The sequence below is a fragment of the Sciurus carolinensis genome, chromosome 2 (assembly GCF_902686445.1).
Source record: "Sciurus carolinensis chromosome 2, mSciCar1.2, whole genome shotgun sequence".
NCBI lineage: Eukaryota > Metazoa > Chordata > Mammalia > Rodentia > Sciuridae > Sciurus > Sciurus carolinensis.
In genome coordinates, this window is record NC_062214.1 from 87753170 (window position 1) to 87772531 (window position 19362).

General features: G+C 38.9%; 1 protein-coding gene across 1 annotated transcript; it reads right to left on the reverse strand.

Moving 5' to 3' along the window:
• Positions 1-1424: 1424 nt before the first annotated feature.
• Positions 1425-6296, reverse strand: C2H15orf61 (chromosome 2 C15orf61 homolog). The gene is made up of 2 exons (XM_047534684.1): positions 5891-6296; positions 1425-1654 (listed from the first exon to the last, which is right to left on the reverse strand). Exons 1-2 carry the CDS (start codon positions 6234-6236, stop codon positions 1527-1529), a joined length of 474 nt encoding a protein of 157 aa, XP_047390640.1. The 5' UTR covers positions 6237-6296; the 3' UTR covers positions 1425-1526.
• Positions 6297-19362: the final 13066 nt, after the last annotated feature.

Here is a 19362-nt window from a genome sequence, read left to right on the forward strand (position 1 = left end):
AGTAGCAATGAATGAGCAGTATTTGACTCAAAACTTATGAGCTATAGTTATTTAACTTTGCCCATTACAGAGGAAATCAGTTCTAGCCTTTCTTGCAAAATGCTAATAGTCAGTTTTATTATTAATGAATTTAATGTAACACTATCTCCTTTGTGTAAGCCATTCATTTAACTAGTGCCAAGTATATTCGTCTGGACTAAATATATTGGCATACGTACTTCTTTGATTAAAGTGCTATTTAGACTTGCTTTTAGACAAGTGAACAGTACATATATTGGAAGAACAGTTCATTCTCAGTAGTGCATTTAAAATGACGACCTTTGAGGAAGTCAGATCACATTAATTCATTACTAGGGTGCTTTCACCTCCATCACTTCCACTCACTTTCTCCACTTACTTGCCAGGAGTAAACATCCAAATGTTGGTTAAATTTTGTAAAATGTTTTCCTATAAAAATGCGTAAACATTGCAGAATATCAGCAACACATTAACATAAAATGATATATAATGTATGTTTGTAATTATGGGAGAGATCATAAATCTTAAACACCCATTGGTTTAGAAATTAAATAGTTCTACTTAGTTCTCCCTAAATTACTCCAAATTTCTGAAATTCACCATTCGTCTGGGTATTTTGTGACTATCCCCAAGGATAAATTTTTTTTAATGACTTTGCTTTCAAAAATGCAATTAACTTAATAAAATTCTAATGCAAAAGTGCCATCAGGTCTTTTAAATTTTCAGCCCACTCCCCATTGCCAACAAGTCTATGGATATGTACTATTTCAGTTAATTGCTTTTATGAACAGTTACCAAATTTATTTTTCTGGGTCTTTCTAGATCTTAATTGTTCTTATAGCTTTATCAGCATGCTATTTTAACTTTTAATAAGTCTTCATTTCATTCATCTTGTTGCACTTACATTAACCCGAGTTGTTATTACATTAAAAAAAATACTATGGGATTGTTTGAGCAACAAGAAGTTTCAGCACTCCCTCTTCCAGGATAAATGCCACAAGAGCTTTAAAACATTTCCATGCAAAATCCTGGCATCTGACTACTTTAGATATTAAATTACAAACAGATTCTCATCAATTTTGGATTTGCCAATGATATAATATTAATTTCTACCACATACCCAGATATCTTCTACTTTTTTCTAATGTCATATAAAAGATTTTTTCTCCCTTCTCTTTTGTGTGGGCATCTATATTTCTCTTCAATTTAAATTATTAACACCTATTCATAGAATCTATGTAATAGAATCATTTTTTTAATCTGTCACTTAACCCAGTTTTAGAGTACATTGGTGTGAAGCTTCATGTTTGTAGTTCCCACTAGCTAAACAGAGTCTGAAATATACAGCAACTTATGAAAAGTTTCACCTCTTGAGGGTAATGATTCATCTTAAAGAGTCAGGCAGAAAAAGGTGTTTGCAAAAGTTTTATTCTAAAGAATCAAAAATAAATATTGCACATTCACACAAGAGAAAATCCACAGATATTTATATTCTCCAATGTACATTTTCAATACAAGGCACCTTCATCTTCTTTATTTAGAAAATATATTGTTATTGGTCCATAACTGGTATGCACAGTCTCTGTGACTCTGGCAAATAACCAGGAGCCAAGTCCATATAATAAAGTTGGAATACCTAGAAAAAAATGAATATGTTATTTGTGAACATCAATACTTAACTATTCATGTGTCCATGTATTTGTCATATTACTAATCACATAACACTCTTCAGCAATGTTAACAAATAACATTATAAAAACCAAAAATACAACAACTATGTATCTGAGAGCTCAATTTCATCTATGTTTGTCGAACATGGTGGCAATTATGTTAGCCTATAGATTCTTGAAACTGTAGCTAAGGCTGAAGTAAATTTTAACTTCCCTAATTCATTACCTTCAAGTAATTATGAAGTAATTCTAAATTCCTTTCACAAATAAGCAAATGGAGAAGAATATTCATTAATTTAGTTGTAAATGCTCCTGATTATTAGCTTTGAGCTAAAATTACTAGGTCAACTTTACTGTCCTTTAAGTCACACAGTAACACTGATGGCTAAAGTAATCTTTGTACAACTTAGAAACTGGGTCAAATAGCTATGTTCAAAATCTAAGGCAAAACCTAACTCTAAAGATCTCAGTGTTAACATGCACGAAAAAAAATATTCTCACTAGAATTTCTACAATTTGAAAACAATCTTGTTTCAGTCTTTGGAAAAAGTATCTAAGAGACTCTTAACACATTTTTTTCTTTGGAATATCGCCATTGATAAGATTTTGCTCTTTGAGAGTAGCTGCCATTTGTTATACATGAAACACATACAAACTCATGTTATACACTAAACACATACAACCCAGGTATATGAATTAAGCCCTCATGTGCATACAATACAAAACAAACTTTCATAATTCCTATCTTTTTAAAAGTCACTTATTTAAAGTCAATGACTACTAATATATTAGAAACATGTATAAAACCATAGGCACGTGAATCAATAACAAATATTGTATCCTAGGCACAAGTATTAATTTTATTGCTCCTGTGTACAAAATGGGCAGAAAGAGACAATCTAAAAGCTTAGCTGCACATTTGGAAAATCACTTCTTTCTAGTTATTAGGGAAATCAACACATGTTCAGGACTGATCTTTTTGCTAAATTTTTCTCTTATTTTCCTCCAGAAGTGTACTCAAGTGTCATGCTCTTTTTGCATGTGTAAGTGTGTGGGACTACTCTGTGCTTATTCCCCCTGGAGCTGCATCCCAGCCTCTGTGATGCCACAGATTAATCAGGAGAAGCATCAGTAGTTGGTAATGAGAAAAGAGAAAAATATGCCCTGTTTCAGACTGGGACTTTTCTATTTTTAGGAATATACAGGGTCACAGTTTATTATTATCACAGGGTACCCTAGAACCCCAATGAAACCTTTTCTGGCATGTTGCCTTCTTTGCCCTGAGAATGCCCAAAAGAGCCTCTAAACGCTTTAAGAGAACTGCCACAAAAATGTCACAAAAACTAGGTAGTAATGCTATTTGTAAATTCTTTATCCAAAAAGAAAGAGAGAAAAGGTAAGTGACACTGGAGTTGGGTAGGAAGTAGACAAGTGAAGAAGGTGAACAAGATAGGCAGAAGTGAGGAAGGAGTACAGGGAGCAGTTGTAATAAAAAATAAATTCAAAATGCAACAGACAACTCCAAAAGCTGAAAGCAATGCAGTGAAGAAGAAACAACAAACTCTAGCAGCAATTGTTAATTTTCTAAAAATACTAAGGGTAAAATACATAAAATATGCCTATTAAGACAATGCTGAGGATATAAATGTAAGGAATGGTGGTGATGCTAAGAATTTTGTTTTATAGTATTCACTTTAATATTTGGTTAAAATATAGATACTCTGAAAAATTCATATTTCTGAAAAAAAATCACATAAATAAATGGTCAATATTCTTTCAACTAAAATGGAGGGCTGATTAAAGATTACCAGTTTAATGATAGCTACATTATCTCTTATTAAGAAATAACTAGGAACTAATTATCAGTAATGCTGTTTGACAGGGAATGAAGTTGTGATATGGGAATCAAATTCTGCTCTTTTTCTCTGTCATCTATTTATATAATGTAGTCAGATGGATACACTAAATATGAAGAGTTGCCACTTCTATAATTTATACATAAAAAAATTCTTTGCACATAACTCATATGCTTTAAAGTCTATAAGATTCCATGAAAGACTATTTTTTTCCAGACTATCTGAAACACATAACATCAAAATGAACTTGAAAATCAGTTCTTTGCATAATAATTCATTTTGAGTCAGTTGAACAGTAGGTAAACCACTGTCAAATTAAGCACTTAAAAAAAATTAGAACTTTGCAGTAAGTCTCTGATTACCCATTCATTCCAATGGTAAGTTGCTTTTCTTAAATCTCAATCTATTTCCCAGCAGGATACTCAGACTGATAAACCATCAGTAAAATGTCAGCTTTCATTGAAAGGGAAGGCGGAAGAGAAAGGGAACAAATGGGTAAACAGAAATCTTTATTATTTACAAAATGGAAAAATGAATTACTCCATAATTACTAATTTGGAAGGAAAGAAGAGGAATAAAATCCTTAGTATTCTTATTAATGTACTTGACCCAGAGGGGCAATTGTACATCACAGAATAGGAAAGGATTCTAATTCATACTCCCCTCTTTGAGACAAAAATAAGAACTAAATTTTACTAAATTGGGGATTACAGTACCCTTTAAAAAGTTCCAAAAAAATTCCCTTTATTGGTGTAAAGCAATTTGTATTAAAGCATGCATGAGCAAGAAGTTTTCTTTCCTTTTTGCTGCATTTAAAACTCTTATTCCCATTTAAGCAGGATTTTTAGAATGTCCAAAAGACCACACAGACGTCTTCTACATAATAAAACTACAGTTGTTTGTTCTCAAAGGTTTCATTTTTCTACTTGGGGAATGTTCTGGATTTTTTTTTTTTTTTTGATGTCTTAATATCTACATCTAAAAGAGAAGCCCTTAATCAAGGTGATCTTAAACAAAATGTTAAGTTTTAAATTGTGACTTTTTTATAAAGGCATTCAGTTCGTACGGTTTGTCTATAGCTTTGCCATTATACTTTTCATAATCTATTACTTACATATGGGAATAATTTTTTTCTGATTCTGAAAATGTTAAACTCATTCTTTTTAAATCTAGTTATCATTCCAGTCTTTCCAAATACTTTGCATTCATTTTTCTAAATAACCTCACTCTTCAACTTTATGCCAACCTCTCAATTGGTTCTGTATAGTCCATCAGTCAAATAATAAGACATACTTTTAAAGGATTAGACAGTTGCTAAATAATCTTCTCCTTACTGGATTGAGCCTAGGATAGTTCCAGTGAAGCTATGACTCAAAAATCCCATCAGTGACACATGTGAATTATTGTAAGTAAAAATACAGTGCCATATTTAAATTTAGTGAGCTTCCAGATTATACAATACTAGTACAGCTACCCATCGTTTAATTCTGGCTTTAAAAATCTAGTTGGTAACATGGTTCAGCTCCCATGTCTAGATTTTGAATCACTGAAATCTAGATTTTCTATCAGCTACTAACAGATCCAAATTATCTTGAGGCCTTTTATTTTTCCTTGACGTTTAAAATGTTCAAGTGCATGCCTCTTCTGTCATTGAATCAAAAGAAAATAAACATCCAGTTAAAGTAAGTACTGTTAAGAATGTTTCTAGGAAAACGTACAAATATTAAAGAGGCAGATTCTTTTAAATGCCCTTTAGGCCTAGCACCTGAGGAAGCTAATATGCCAGGTGAAAACCTTTAGATCTTTAAGTGAAACAAACATGGTGGGATTTCATATAAACAAAGAAACCTAAAAAGTAGCTCCAGTTTTTGTCATATAAACGCACCCACACAGTGACGTTCAGGGGAAAAGAAACCTGCAATGCACTGACACTTAACTTCAGAGTCACTGTGCACTGGAGACGTTTCCTTACATCCGCCTCACTACCCAGTGCAGGGCCTTCCCAGTGGCCGGACGTGCGGGGGGCTGCCCCCTGCTCTGGTGGTGCTGGGTGGTCCCGCAGTACTGGCCAGCGGGTCTGGGGGCAAGCAGCCCAGCAACCAACAGCTCAGTGGGCTAAGCATCTCCTGGGAGAATACACTGGACAGGTGCATTAGGCGAGTCCCCGAAGGCCTCCCTGGGGGTGGGGCCGGGCGTCTGGGGACCAGCGCGCTTCGCAGGGCCGGGCGCCTGGCCTCGGGCGCGCTTCGGCCTCGGGGCGCGAACGTCTGTAGCGTGCTTTGTGGACAGTACGACAGCCCTGGGCGGACCTGCTTCGCTGGGTCGGGCGCGGCCGTCGCCACTCACCGAGGTTGACGACCTTGAGCGCCGTGAAGAAGCGGTTCTGCGGGGCCAGGTCCTGCCAGGGGGCCTTGGAGCAGTGGTACTTGATGAAGGGGAAGCAGCCGGTGCGCAGGACGTGGTAGTTGGCGCCCTGCACGGGCCAGTTGAAGTGCGAGAGGCCGAACTGGTCGTTGCGAACGGCGCTGTAGGGCACGCAGAAAGAGGTCCAGTGCGGCAGGCGCCGCTGCAGCAGGTGCCGCGTCAGCACCTCCGAGGCGCAGGGCTTCGGGCGGGAGGCGGCGCCCAAGGCCCAGGGTCCGCACAGCAGCAGCCGCAGCGCGGCCTCGTGGGCCCTCCGCACGGCCTCCATAGCCGGCCACGCAGAGGACGCAGAACCTTGCCTGCTGCGGGGACGCGCGCCGCGGGGGCGGAGCCTGGGGCGCGCGTGCGCGTGCCCGCTTCCCCGCAGCGAGCGGCGGGAACGCCCAGCGGGCGCCGCGCAGGTGCAGGAGGGCCCCCGGGGCGCGGCGGCGCGTGCGCACAGCGGGCCCGCGGCCGCTGAGGGAGCGGAGTCCCCAGAGAACAGAGGGGCGGCAAAAGGGAAGCGTAAGGGAACCTTGAGCAAAGAAGAGAGTAAAGTTGTTGCTTGTGACCTCCGGTAGTCATTAAAAACCCTGGAGCTGGGGCGGAATTACCACTTGGAGTATGGAGTGTAGAATGTAAAACAATTAAATTACTACCCTGGCGAGTGGCAGAACTCAAACTCGGGTCTCCCTGCGAAGCCCACTTCCATTCTTTGCGCTTGGGTGAAAACCTTAGTTGACCTTGTTGAACTTGAGAAGATGTCCTCAAGGCAGTGAGCCAAGACCTCAGATTTACAGTGACTGGTAATGTCGGAGAACACTTGTCCTCTCTTCCCTGCTTACTGTCAAAGAAGTCCTAGATATTTCAAGATAAAATATTTTAAAAGAATGCCCCATATCTCTGGGTGCAGTGTACAGGCGTGCAGAGCACTCGCTCCCAAGAACTCGGTCAACACCAGAGCAGGATGGCTTAGTTCTCAGTTACCCGTTTTCAATCTGTTGCTGCAGGAAAACCTTTCTCTCACTTGACAGCCTGTTGAGGTGATAATTTCTATAACACCTACTTTCTGAAGAAGCATTCCTCTCATTTGTCCTAACTTGTGTTTGGAGAGGCCGTACATAAATAACATGAGGTGTCCAGAAAGCACCTTATCTAAATGAGGTAATTATGTGTAAGCACCGTAAAACAATTACTGTTGCTGAAAAGTCAAGGAGCATGTAGGATTGTGTAACTGGTTTTATAGTCTATGATTTGATTGATTCAACAAACACTGATTGAGCCCCCACTATCATGTCCTAAATCTTGAGAGTCCTTATAATCATGTAAATAAATTGAACTTTATAAGATTCCCTGTGAATTGTACAGGATTTCCTATTAGATAAAAGTTTTTTTGTCTTTTTTTAAGCTTTAGGTAGAGGCAAGAAGTTTAACTCTGCACAGGGATAGCAGAAAGAATGGTTGGAGGGAGGCAGGGAGATGCAGCAGTACTGTAATCTACAAATTGAATTTTTTTGGGCGGGGTACTAGGGATTGAACTCAGGGACACTCGATCACTGAGCCACATCCCCATCCCTATTTTGTATTTTATTTAGAGACAGAGTCTCACTGAGTTGCTTAGTGCCTCACTTTTGATGAGGCTGTCTTTGAACTTGCAATCCTCCTGCCTCAGTCTCCCAAACTGTTGGGATTACAGGCATGCACCACTGTGCCTGGCTTAAAAATTGAAGTTTGAATCTGAACACAAGTCCCTTTTCAAACAAAATCTGTCACAAGAAGAATAGAGAGGTTAGTTCCTCGGTGTTGCTGAGTACCATTTCATTGTATAGGTGGTGCCAATTTGTAGGTCTATTCTTCAGTTGCGAAGCTTGTAGGTAGTTTCATGTTATTGTGATTGCAAATAAAGCTGCTGTAAATATTCATGTAAAAAAAAAAAATCTGTCACAAAACCTCAACATATAGATTAAAACTTGTTTTTTATTATTAAACCTAAGTTCAAATTTTTAACATTAACTTTAAACAATGAAGCTGATTTGTTAACTTTTTCAATTTGGTTGTTTTGAGTGGAATGAGGACTTATGGAAAGGAAATTGGGTAGGTAAAATAATGGTAAGTCTTCAGAACCAAATTCAGAAAATGGGTAGGAACCAAGGGAATCTGGTCCGTAAAGACACAAGTAAGAAGACCAACAGGAGCTAGTCTGACTAGGATGCCTCTGGACTCATGGCTCTGTTGTTTGATGCTTACAAAATGTTGAGCTTGGGGGCTGTGGACAGCAGTTGCTGTTATAGCAGCCTCAGCTTATTTCTGCATCTTCCATTTCAGTTGTACACTATCAGGAAAATCCCCAAACCTCCAGAGGAGTAGATACAAAGAAGAGCAGTTTTTAAATGATTCTCCTTGAAATCTGGGTATGTTCTTCAATTACAAAGATGGCAGCAGGAAATTAATTAGGAGATCTACACTAAACTAAACTCAAATTGATGCATGGGCAGTTTGTGATCTGTTGAACTTTGGCATTATATCCCAAATATACAATATACAATATACAATTATATCCCAAATATACAATGTTTTTGTTCTGAGATGGGGTTTCACTATGTTGCCCAGCTGGTCTCACACTCGTGGGCTCAAGTGATCCTCCTGTCTCATCCTCCCAAATAGCTGGGACTTACAGGCATGCATTATGCCTGGATAAAATATGTTTATAAACAAGTGAATTTTGAATTGAGCATGCAGAGTCCCTAGATTACAGTATTTATGGCATATAAGTAAAAACCACTGACACACCGGGTGGGGGTACTTTTCTTGTGCACAGACAAGGTCCTGTGTTCAATCCCAGCACTGCAGCAACAACAACAATGAAAAAGCACTGACATAGAGAACAGGTATTAGGAAGGTTCACTGCATTTTCTCATCACGAAGGATTGGAAAAAGAACTTTTGAACAGAAGAACTATTGGGAGCTGCTCTCTTAGGTAAACCTCATCACAGGTGAGGGTTTCCCTTATCCAAGGCTCCTTGACTTGTCTAGAGTAGAAAGTTCTTCCAAGGAGACTCTTACTCAAGAATGTTCCACAGACTGGAAGAAATATTTGCAATACATGTATCTGACAGAGCTTTTAGTATATAGAACACTGTCCTACAACTCACTAAGGAAAAGACAGTCCAATAGAAAAATAGACAAAATATTCAAATGGACATGTCATAAGGGAGAACATTCAGGTGTCCAATAAATTTGTGACTTGTTTTGTTTCTGTTTTGAGGTGGGGTCTGGCAATGTTACCCAGACCTCAAACTTGCAATCCTTCTCCCTCACCCTCCTGATGGTGTGTACCAATGCACTCAGCTTTGACAGTGTACATTTCAACTGTACGTATCCAAGCATTATGACTCAGCCACATCAGTCCTGGGTCTATACCTCTATTGATCTGCCTGGGCTACCATAACAAAATGCCATAGACTAGGTGGCTTAAACAACAGAAATTTCTTTCCCACAGTTCTGGAAGCTGGGGAGTCTTAAGGTCAAGGTACCGGCCAATTAGGTTCTCGATGGGGGTTTTTGTCCTTGCAGATAGCTGCCTTTTGGCTGTGTTCTCACAGGGTGGGCACTCCTCTTATATTACTATTGGATTTGGGTTCTACCCTTATGATCTTGTTTAACCTTTACGGCCTCCTCACAGGCTCTATTTCCAAATACAGTGACACTGAGGTTAGGGTTTCAACATATGAACTTGTATATGAAGGGAAACACAAACATAATAGTACCCAACAAACAGGCATAGTGGCACACACACCTGTAATCCCAGCAGATTGGGAGGCTGAGGCAGGAGAATTACAAGTTCAAAGCCAACCTCAGCAACTTAGCAAGGCCATAAACAACTTAGTGAGATCCTGTCTCAAAATAAAAAATAAGAAGGGCTGGGAATTTGGCTCTGAGGTTAAGTGCCCCTGGGTTCAATCCCTGGTACCAAAAACAAAACAAAACAAACAAAAAAGCCATAATAATATCCAAGAGAAATTGTGTATGTTTTCTAAAACCCATGTACTGGAATACTCACAACAGCACTATTCATGTAATAGTCAATTTGAAAATTATATGCCTATGAATCGTAGAATGGATAGTGGAATATTCATAAAATTGAATATTATACAGTAATGAGAAGGAATGATCTATAGTCATGTATACACAAACTCACAAACTTAAGATAAAGTGAAGGAAGCCAGACACAAAAATGCTATCTGATTTCATTTATATGAAGCAAAATCTCATCTCTATTATTAGAAGATAGGACAGTGATTATCTTTGGCAGAGTGAGGCAGGCAAGTGGGGAGAGCCAGTGACTGAAGGAGTGTGAGGACTTCTGGGGACTGAGATTATTCTTTTCTTTATATGGGTTTCGGTTAAATGAATGAATTCAGTTCATAAACATTCTTTTAACTGAACAGATGATATGTGTGCTTTTCTGTATGTATATTACACTTCAAAAAAAGTTTGAAAACGTTTATATAGTATATAGGTAGTATTACATATCAACATATCCACATATACTGTTATTAGTGTTTATTAAGGATCTATAGAAAGCATGGCTCTGTGGCCCTGATCTTTTCCATATCTATATCTCCCTCTGTTTTTTGTTTTGTTTTTTGGTGGTTCTTGTTCTTTGAGACAGGGTCTCAATACATTGCCCAGGTTGGTCTTAAACTGGTGATCTCAAATGATCCTTCTACTTCAGCCTCCCAAGTAGTTGGGACTATGGGTGTGCAACACAGTATTGTTTTGACAATCACACTATGGGATCCTGATCTACTTATATATGATAATCCCCATTATCTGAGTTTCAGTTTCTGTACATTGTTACCTACCATCAGGAAGAAAGGTGAGTGCAGTACCATAAATTATTTTAAGACAGATTATATTCACATAAATTTTTTCCAATATATTCTTAAAATTGTCCTATTTTATTCTTAGTTATTGTTAATCTTTTACGATGCATGATTTATAAATTAAACTTTATCATAAATGTGTACATATAGGAGAAAACAGTGTAGATAGGGTTGGTACTATCTGAGGTTTCAGGCTTCCCCTGGGGATCTTAGAATTTATCTCCTGCAAATAACAGGGCACTGCTATGTTTCCGATCATGTGGTTTAAAACCCAGTAGGGAGTTTATCAATCCTCACTCAGAGGAAGAATTATAGGAATGATGCTGGGTGCATATGTCAGCATGTTAATAAAAGATACAGGAATTATAAAAAGAGAAATGTTCACATTTAGGATTTCACTGAAAATTTCCAGATTGGGCCAGGCACAGTGGCACAAACCTGTAATTCCAGTGGTTCAGGAGGCTGAGGCAGGAGGATCAGGAGTTCAAAGCCAGCCTCAGCAAAAGCAAGGAGCTAAGCAACTCAGTGAGACCCTGTCTCCTACAAAATAGGGCTGGGGATGTGGTTCAGTGGTTGAGTGCCCCTGAGTTCATTTCCTGGTACCCAAAAACAAAAGAACAAAAAAAAAAAAAAAAAAAAAAAATCAAAGAAAATTTCCAGATTGGGGCTTAAGTACTTTTTGGTTCAAGAAGGAAGGATATGGAGAGGATGCTGTCCAATTTGTATTCCAGCATGCTTTGGAACTTAAAAACAGGTACCTGGAGGAGTCACAGACCCAGGTTTCCTAGGAGCTCAGATGTGCTTACTGGCTCAGTGTCCTCTAAGACAAGCTCAGCAATAGACGTGGCTTGAGATACCCATACAGCTGGGTGAATGTTCATTAATTTCCCCGCTCTTATCAGTGGGAAATGTGCTCACTGCTCCCTCCCTGTATCTTTGTGTCCCCCTGTGAAGGATAATATACCTTGGCTCTATTCAGAATCATCCTCATGGAAGTACTGAGTTAAGGCAGAAATCATTAGGAAAGGAAGGAACTGTTGTACCTTGTCTGGATCTTCTTGAGTTCTGTGAAACTGATGCTCTGAAAGCCCCAAGGAGCTGGCTGGCAGCTGGGGCTGCTGTTACAGACTGGCAGGAAGAAGTAGTCTGGCAAAAACATTTTACTGCTAACATACTGGGTACAGAGACCTCATCCCAAGGCATCTTGTGTTTAAACTACTCTCAGTGTCTCCCTTCATTGGGATGTAGACTCCCTAAGGCCTGGGATTTATGTGCACTTCAGGAACACTTGTGATGCCACCACCTAGCACGGCACTTGGCATAGTACTCTATATGATGAATAAGTGAGGGAAAATATGGGTGAAAGTGAATGCAACTAATGTATGTGAAGAATATTGGAGAAAGGAATTTATAATATGAAGGGCCACTGGTTTCAATCTAATTTAATTAAAATTTTTATTTTGATAGTTGGGGAAATGAAACTAAAGGATAGATAAGAAACTTATCCAAGATCATATATCAGAATCAAGGATAAGAATCCTGGCACATGCCTGTAATCCCAGCAACTTGGGAGGCTGAGGCAGGAGGATAGAGTTCAAGGTCACTCAGCAAAAGCAAGGCGCTAAGCAACTCAGTTGAGACCCTATCTCTAAATAAGGCTAGGGACATGGCTCAGTGGTTGAGTGCCCCTGAGTTCAGTAGTCCCCAGTACCAAACAAACAAAAACAATAAGAATCCTGGCCTCCTGGCTTCTAGTGAGTTCTCCATTAGGAAACAGTTCTAATCCAATCTCCTGCTGTGGATGCTGACACTCTGGAATCCAGTGGCAAGGGGATGCATTTGTGACTTTTTAAGTTAGATAAACATTTATACTGATAGATAACACAATCTATTTTGTAGGCACGGTCCCAATATTACAAATCTTTATAATATGTAGTCAGTGAAGACAGCCATGTAAACTCACCTTGCTCCCGGGTTCATAGTTGTAAGAAAAATGCGGCTCAGTTTGGGTCCCAAGGCAGCTCAGAACCTGGAATCCAGGGAAGCAAGCACTCGGGGGTTCCTGGTCTGAGTCCCGGCCCCAATGAATGCACCCAGAAAACCACTCGGGACACAGGAACTCACACAAGAGATTTTATTAGGCTGACGACCAGAGTGTCCGCTCTCAGGTCTGGGAGAGAGACAGAGAAGATGGGGGTGGGGAGCTTCTATTAAGTAGTGGAATTTTACGTGCTAATGATGATGGGGCCAATTGATGATGAGGAAGTTTGCGGGTTAAGGATGGGACCAATGGCTGACTAGGATTTTTGCAGATTTACGGTCTGGGTTGTAAAATGGTGGAGGGGGGCGGAATAATGGCGGCAGGAGAATGGTGAATCTGATGCCAATAGTAATTCTGGTTCCAACTGGATAAAATGAGCATTATTTTACTAACAGATATATTTGTGAAAAGTCTATGGCATTTTTGTAACATGAATCATATTTTCAATCCAAATCCCAAAGATCTTTTGGCTTCATTGCTGATCTTAAACTGGCAGTGGCTCTTTTTTGGGGGGCGGGGGCGGGGGCGGGGCAGGGGTTGAACTCAGGGGCACGTAACTACTGAACCACTTCCCCAGCCCTTTAAAAATTTTTTTTCTTATTTTCTTTTTTTTTTTTTTTTTTAATTTAGAGGCAAGGTCTCACTCAGTAAGTTGCTTAGGGCCTGCCTTGCTAAATTGCTGAGGCTGACGTTGAACTTGCAATCCTCCTACCTCAGTTTCCCAAGTAGCTGGGATTACAGGCCTGCACCACTGTGCCCTGTTTAGCCCTTTAGCTTTAAGTGTCTCTGCCCCCACCCCAGTCTCGCTGTCAAGTAGTTAATGATCTATAAACAAAAGCTGAGATGCCCTGAGGGGGCTCTCTATTTAAAGGGGACTTGAATCATTTTATAAGGGAAATACAGTAATCCACTCACTGGTTTATGATTTGTTAGTTAAGATTTTTGAAGTGAGATTCCATTGTTATTTTCAGATGGGACAGGTTTTTAAATTACAATAACACTATATTTTCCCTTTGGAAAAAAAACTTTCAAAACTGATAATCTGCATTTGCAGTTTCCATTATATGAAATACAATTTTATTTGTGCATTCATAGGTGTACACATTTCGGTTTTTTAAGCTAAAAGTGACCACAGAGGGTAATAATATCAATGTAATGATGTCTACCAGTTAACTGTATTTTTATGATGCAATATGTGGTTTACACCTATTGTCTGGTTTAAACAACACTCCAAGGCAAGATTTCATTGTCTTCATTTTCAAACTGAGGAAACAATGTTAGAGCTTAGTGTTGTCAGCAGCCACAGAGCAGGCAGCTGGCCAACCTGGGATTTGAACCTGCACTAACAGGACTGAAAATTCCATGCTTTGACCACAGTTTAAAAGAGCCAGGTGATGCAAGACTCAGAAGTAAATGTAGCTGACAAGATTTGGCCTCCCTTACTTGTTACACAATCAGTAAGGACTCAGGAAACAGCACTTTAGACCCAAACACACTTCATCTAGCACAGAAATCCATCTGGCTTAAAGAAAAATTTGAGGGGTACATAATGACTCTCAAGTCAAAAGGATGATTTTTCAAAACTTTCACTTACAGATTTTGATGTAAAATAACAATTTCTACTTATATTGAAAAGTAATTTTAAAATATTTTTAAAATGCTAGTCATCAGCTAAGGAGTTTGGATACCAACAAAAATTCCAAATCTAAGTGAATTATCAAGCCCTAAAATTTGGGGAACCCGAGTAAAGAGTATATGGTGATTCCTTGAACTGTTCTTACAACTTTTTTTTGCAAGCCTGGAATTTTATTCAAACTAAAAAGTTTTTATAAGTTGGGTTTTAATGGAAAGAGCATCTGGCCATAGTTTGGACGGGTACGAGTAATACCGCTGCTGTGGATAATAGGCACATTAGTCTGAGCCAGCGTTTCAGTGAACCACAACTTGTGGTTCAACTCTTTCTTTTTATTCCTTATTGCTATTTCTAATAAAGCAAGATGTGAAAGCTAACTACATGCTCTATTAATTATATGAAGGTGAACTTGAGTCATATTTGTTACTGAAGATGATTAATAATTACCAGTTCTGCACACGTTTCTGGTGCATTTCAGTAAATAAACAGGGTACATTGTTGGGTAGTAATTGATTAATTAGTACATTCATCCTACACAGCTCAGTGGTCTAAGGATGCTGAGTTTGAGATATTGCTCATAATTATTACAAGAAACAAATCTGTTCCATTTCCCAGTTTATTCTTCTGTACACGAAGTTTTTTTGTTTTTTTTTTTTTCCAAATCGAATGCTTAATGGTTCAAAACCTTATAGGTTTTATTCAGATAAATCAACTCATGAAAAATTGCTAGTCATAATCTCAGAATCTTGTTTTTGTGTGAACTAGGGTGAAAACTTTACAAGGCTAATTTTAACATTCGATCTTGCTGTTAAACTGGATCAAATACTGTAAATATAGGGCACTTCCCCACCATGCAGGAAATGCTCATTGAGCACCTATGCGCAACAGGGGCACTGGAATCTCATTTGCTTCCCAACCACATCAAATAAACTCAGGATTGCAAGTGTCATCAGGTTGGCACTTTGCAGTACCAGACAAATATACTGTGTAATCTTCAGAGAAGTATAACAGCATGTACTGGTCGCCATTTTAACTCTGTAGTAATTTAGGAATTTTTTTCCTTTAATTTATTACGCCAGCATGTAGTTGGGAGGTGGTGCAGTTGAGAGCTGTGGACAGGGAATCAGGAGTCCTGGGTTCTTATCTGTATTCTTTCTTAAAGAAGCTGTGAGCACATCATGTCCCCCCTTCCCCAAGCATGGATCACTTGTCTATAAAATGAAGGCTTCTACCAGAGATGGTGGGGTACAGGCTTCAGAGACAGATAAATCTAGCTTTTAGGCTGGTCTCCCTATTCCCAGTTTAATTATTTTTGGGAAATTATATAACCTCTCTGAGTTTCTGCTTTGCTTCCTTGAGTTTACGGCAAAGATCAAATGAAATGTGAAATTTTTTTTTTTTTTTTTTTTGCGGTGCTGGAGATTGAAACCAGGGCCTTGTGCTTGCAAGGCAGGCACTCTACCAACTGAGCTATATCCCCAGTCCTTGAAAATATTTTTGAAGCTACCAAGTACCATGTGGATATAAGGCATTACTAATATTCTTGATAACTTCCTTAACTAGTTGACATTAACACGTGCATTTGATGGATGTGTCAAAATGGCCACATACTGGTCTGATACAAGGGGGTTGTTTTTTAACATTCTTTGTGCTATTATTAAAATTTGATTGGGGAAGAATTTATGATGTGACTTCATAATTTAATACTAAGTGAAAAACACAGTCTGCAAAACAATAGGCCTGGTATGATCCTATTTAGAATAATTTATACATAAAACAAAAGTCTAGCCTGTGATCCCAGCCACTAGGGAGACTGAGGCAGGAAGATGCAAGTTCAAGGACAGCCTGGACAACCTAGCACAGCCCTGTCTCAAAATTTAAAAAGGGATGGGGTTATAGCTCAGCTGGTAGAGTGCTTGCCTGTTGAGCACAAGGCCCTGGGTTCAATCCCCAGCACCACAAAAAAAAAAAAAAAAAAAAAAAAAGACTGGAGATGCAGTTCTGTGATAAAGTGCTGTTGGGTCCAATCCCCCGTACTAGAAAACAAAAGCAAAAGTATATATGATAGGAACTCAACATATATTTCATAGAAGAACACAGGCCATATAAGTGGAACTTTTGCTACTGATAGGTAATGTTCTAGAAGATATGTATATTTGTGTGTCTACATGTTTATCTATATAGGTATCTATTATTCATAGATATATGGATATCTATGTATCCATAGCAACATATATATATGTATATATATATATATATATATATATATCTTTAAATTTGCAATCTATTAGGTGAGACAGACAATAATAATCAAATCTATTGTGTAACATTATGCGCTCTCACCTATCGTCGAGTGCTTTGAAGCAGAATGAGGGAATAGAGTAATGGTGGTGCAACTTTAGGGGGTGGTCAGGAAGGGACCTCTAGTCTGGTGACAGCTGAGCAGAGACCTGAGTGCAGCAGGGAGTGAGCCCAGCGAGGTACTGAAGAAAGAATGTGCCAGGTGCAGGAGTGGCAAAGGCAGAGGCCCGAGGCAGGAATCATATCCCACACTCTGGGCCGTGATAATGGCTATCCCTGGTAGAGTAAAAGTTGGTGTCTTAAAAATTTCTTCCCTACTCTTTCCTGTTTTTTAGGTTTTGTTTTTATTTTTTGAAGAAGTTATGTGACCTTCTTTGTGTTTTATAACGTACATATGTTTCTATAATCAGGAAATTTTAATAAGTTTACCAAGTAATTTCATGAAAAATGTTCGTTAGTAGTTTTAAAAGTTTATATCATTTCTATGTTTTTGTTTTCCTGCTTTTAGAGCCAAGAACTTCTTCTGAGCTAGTAGGGAGAACAAAGGGAGGAGAGAGATTTCTACCTTGGTAGTGAAGTTCAAAGAACTGTTCTGGGCAGAGCTTGCACTCACAGCAATCACCGTGGTCCAGGTGCGGGTATCTAGAATCATTCTCTTTGGGCTCCTTGCTCAAACCTTGCTCCATGGATGTCAGAACAATTCCCTACTGTAGAAATGGCCCAGGAAACACAGTGGCATGTTAGGATGTCATCAGAAGATGGGATTAAAGGTGCCAGGCAAGCTAGTTTGACCAACTGTATTCTTATGGTTTATGCATGCAGCTCACCAGGGGTTACATCTGCTGCATAGCAAAGTGGGGTATTGCACATACATCCTCCATCTCTTTTCATGCATCTTCATAGACATAAAGTAAAGAAAAGCTCAGAGACAGCACCCCAGCTATTTATCCTATTCCTGCAAAGCAGACATTAAAAAGAGATATGCTATAGTTTATATAGGAGCAAAACAGTCCAGCTAAAGCTTTTTATTTTTTATTTTTTTGTACTGGGGGTTGAACCAGGGCCTGGTGCACGCTACTGAGGTACATCACATATTTTATTTTATTTTGAAACAGGGTCTTACTAAATCGCCCAGTCTGGCATTGAACTTGCGCTTCTCCTGCTTCAGCCTTCCAAATAGCTGGGAGTATAGGTGTGTGTCACCAAGCCCGGCTACCAGCTGAAACTTTTTTTTTTAAATTGATGCTTTATAATAATACCTAATTGTAAAAGCACACACTATAACAGCATAATTTGATCACTTTTGCTCCCTACCTCCCCTCTCCTTCCCTCCTCTGTCCCCCTCGGTCCCCTTCCTCTGCTCTACTGGTCTAGCTGAAGCTTTTTGTTCTCATTTCTAGTCCATCTAATTGTACCAAAATCTACTAGTAAAGAAGGTATGTATTACGTCAGTTTAGATAAAAATGCTTTTAAAGTAACATCTCCATTACTTGAGTTGATGAACAATAACTAAGAACTCAGTGCAGGAGAGTGAAAGCCAAAAAAATGAAAGACACGATCCCTTTGAAAAGGATGCATTTGACTTAGTCAAAAGGTTTCCTTCCAAGAGAAAAATGTTTGCATCAGCATGGAACTATTTAAAACTGAAAATATGATTTAAATTTTATTTTTAATTTATTTTTTATTGGTGTATTAAAAGTATACACAATAGTGGGATACATCATGCCACATTTGTACATGCAAATAACATAGTGTGATGAATCTCATTCCCTAGTATCTTCCCTTTCCCTTGCCTCCTCCTTCTCCCTGATCCATTCTCTACTCTATTTATGGCCCTTCTATTATTATTATTTTAATTAGTGTATTATAACTACATATATAAGCAGGCTGATAAAATATTTTTAACTATTTAAAATCACAGCCCCTTTAGGTAGTAGATAGGATTTAAGAAGTTGTATAAAGTTTCAAAATAACTTCAAAATATTTCCACCCATTGTTTCCAATAAGTGGAAGAAGAATCAGAAGAGGAAACCACCTCCTCTGTGACATGCAAAAATTTGCCCTTTTGATACTTTGATGATAGTGGCATAGAATCACAGAACACAGAGCTGGAAGGAAGCTTAAATATCAGTTCCACTTCCTCACTTTATGTACCAGAGAGAAGAAATTATTTGTCCTGAGTCATAAAGGAGAAATTATTTGTCCATTAACTAAAGAACTGTAAGTAAAACCCATTAAGACATTCAAGTCTAAAGCAGATGTCATGTATATGCCACAGCCATTTAGAAGATCTACAAATGCCACATAACCATTATTCTGTCCTTCCACATATTCGCAGGTGAATGGGGTCATTTACCTATTTATGCATTCTGTTTGCTTGACTAAAGCTGTGGTCTGGTATGAATTCTAGAATAGACTGAGGAGAGCAGACTCAGAATGAAATCAATCCCCATCGTAGGGGGAACGTGCCCTTGCTCTCTGGTGTCATCTTTGGGACCTTGGACCAGGCAGGTGCTGATGATGTTCTCAGGCTGTGACAAAGTTCATTGACATT

Excerpts from the sequence above, each read along its gene's own strand:
- C2H15orf61 (XM_047534684.1), bottom strand. The coding sequence starts at position 6,236 with ATGGAGGCCGTGCGGAGGGCCCACGAGGCCGCGCTGCGGCTGCTGCTG. Across the intron at positions 1,655-5,890 it reads GCTCAAGGTCGTCAACCTCG|GTATTCCAACTTTATTATAT; the intron begins GTGAGTGGCGAC and ends ATTTTTTTCTAG.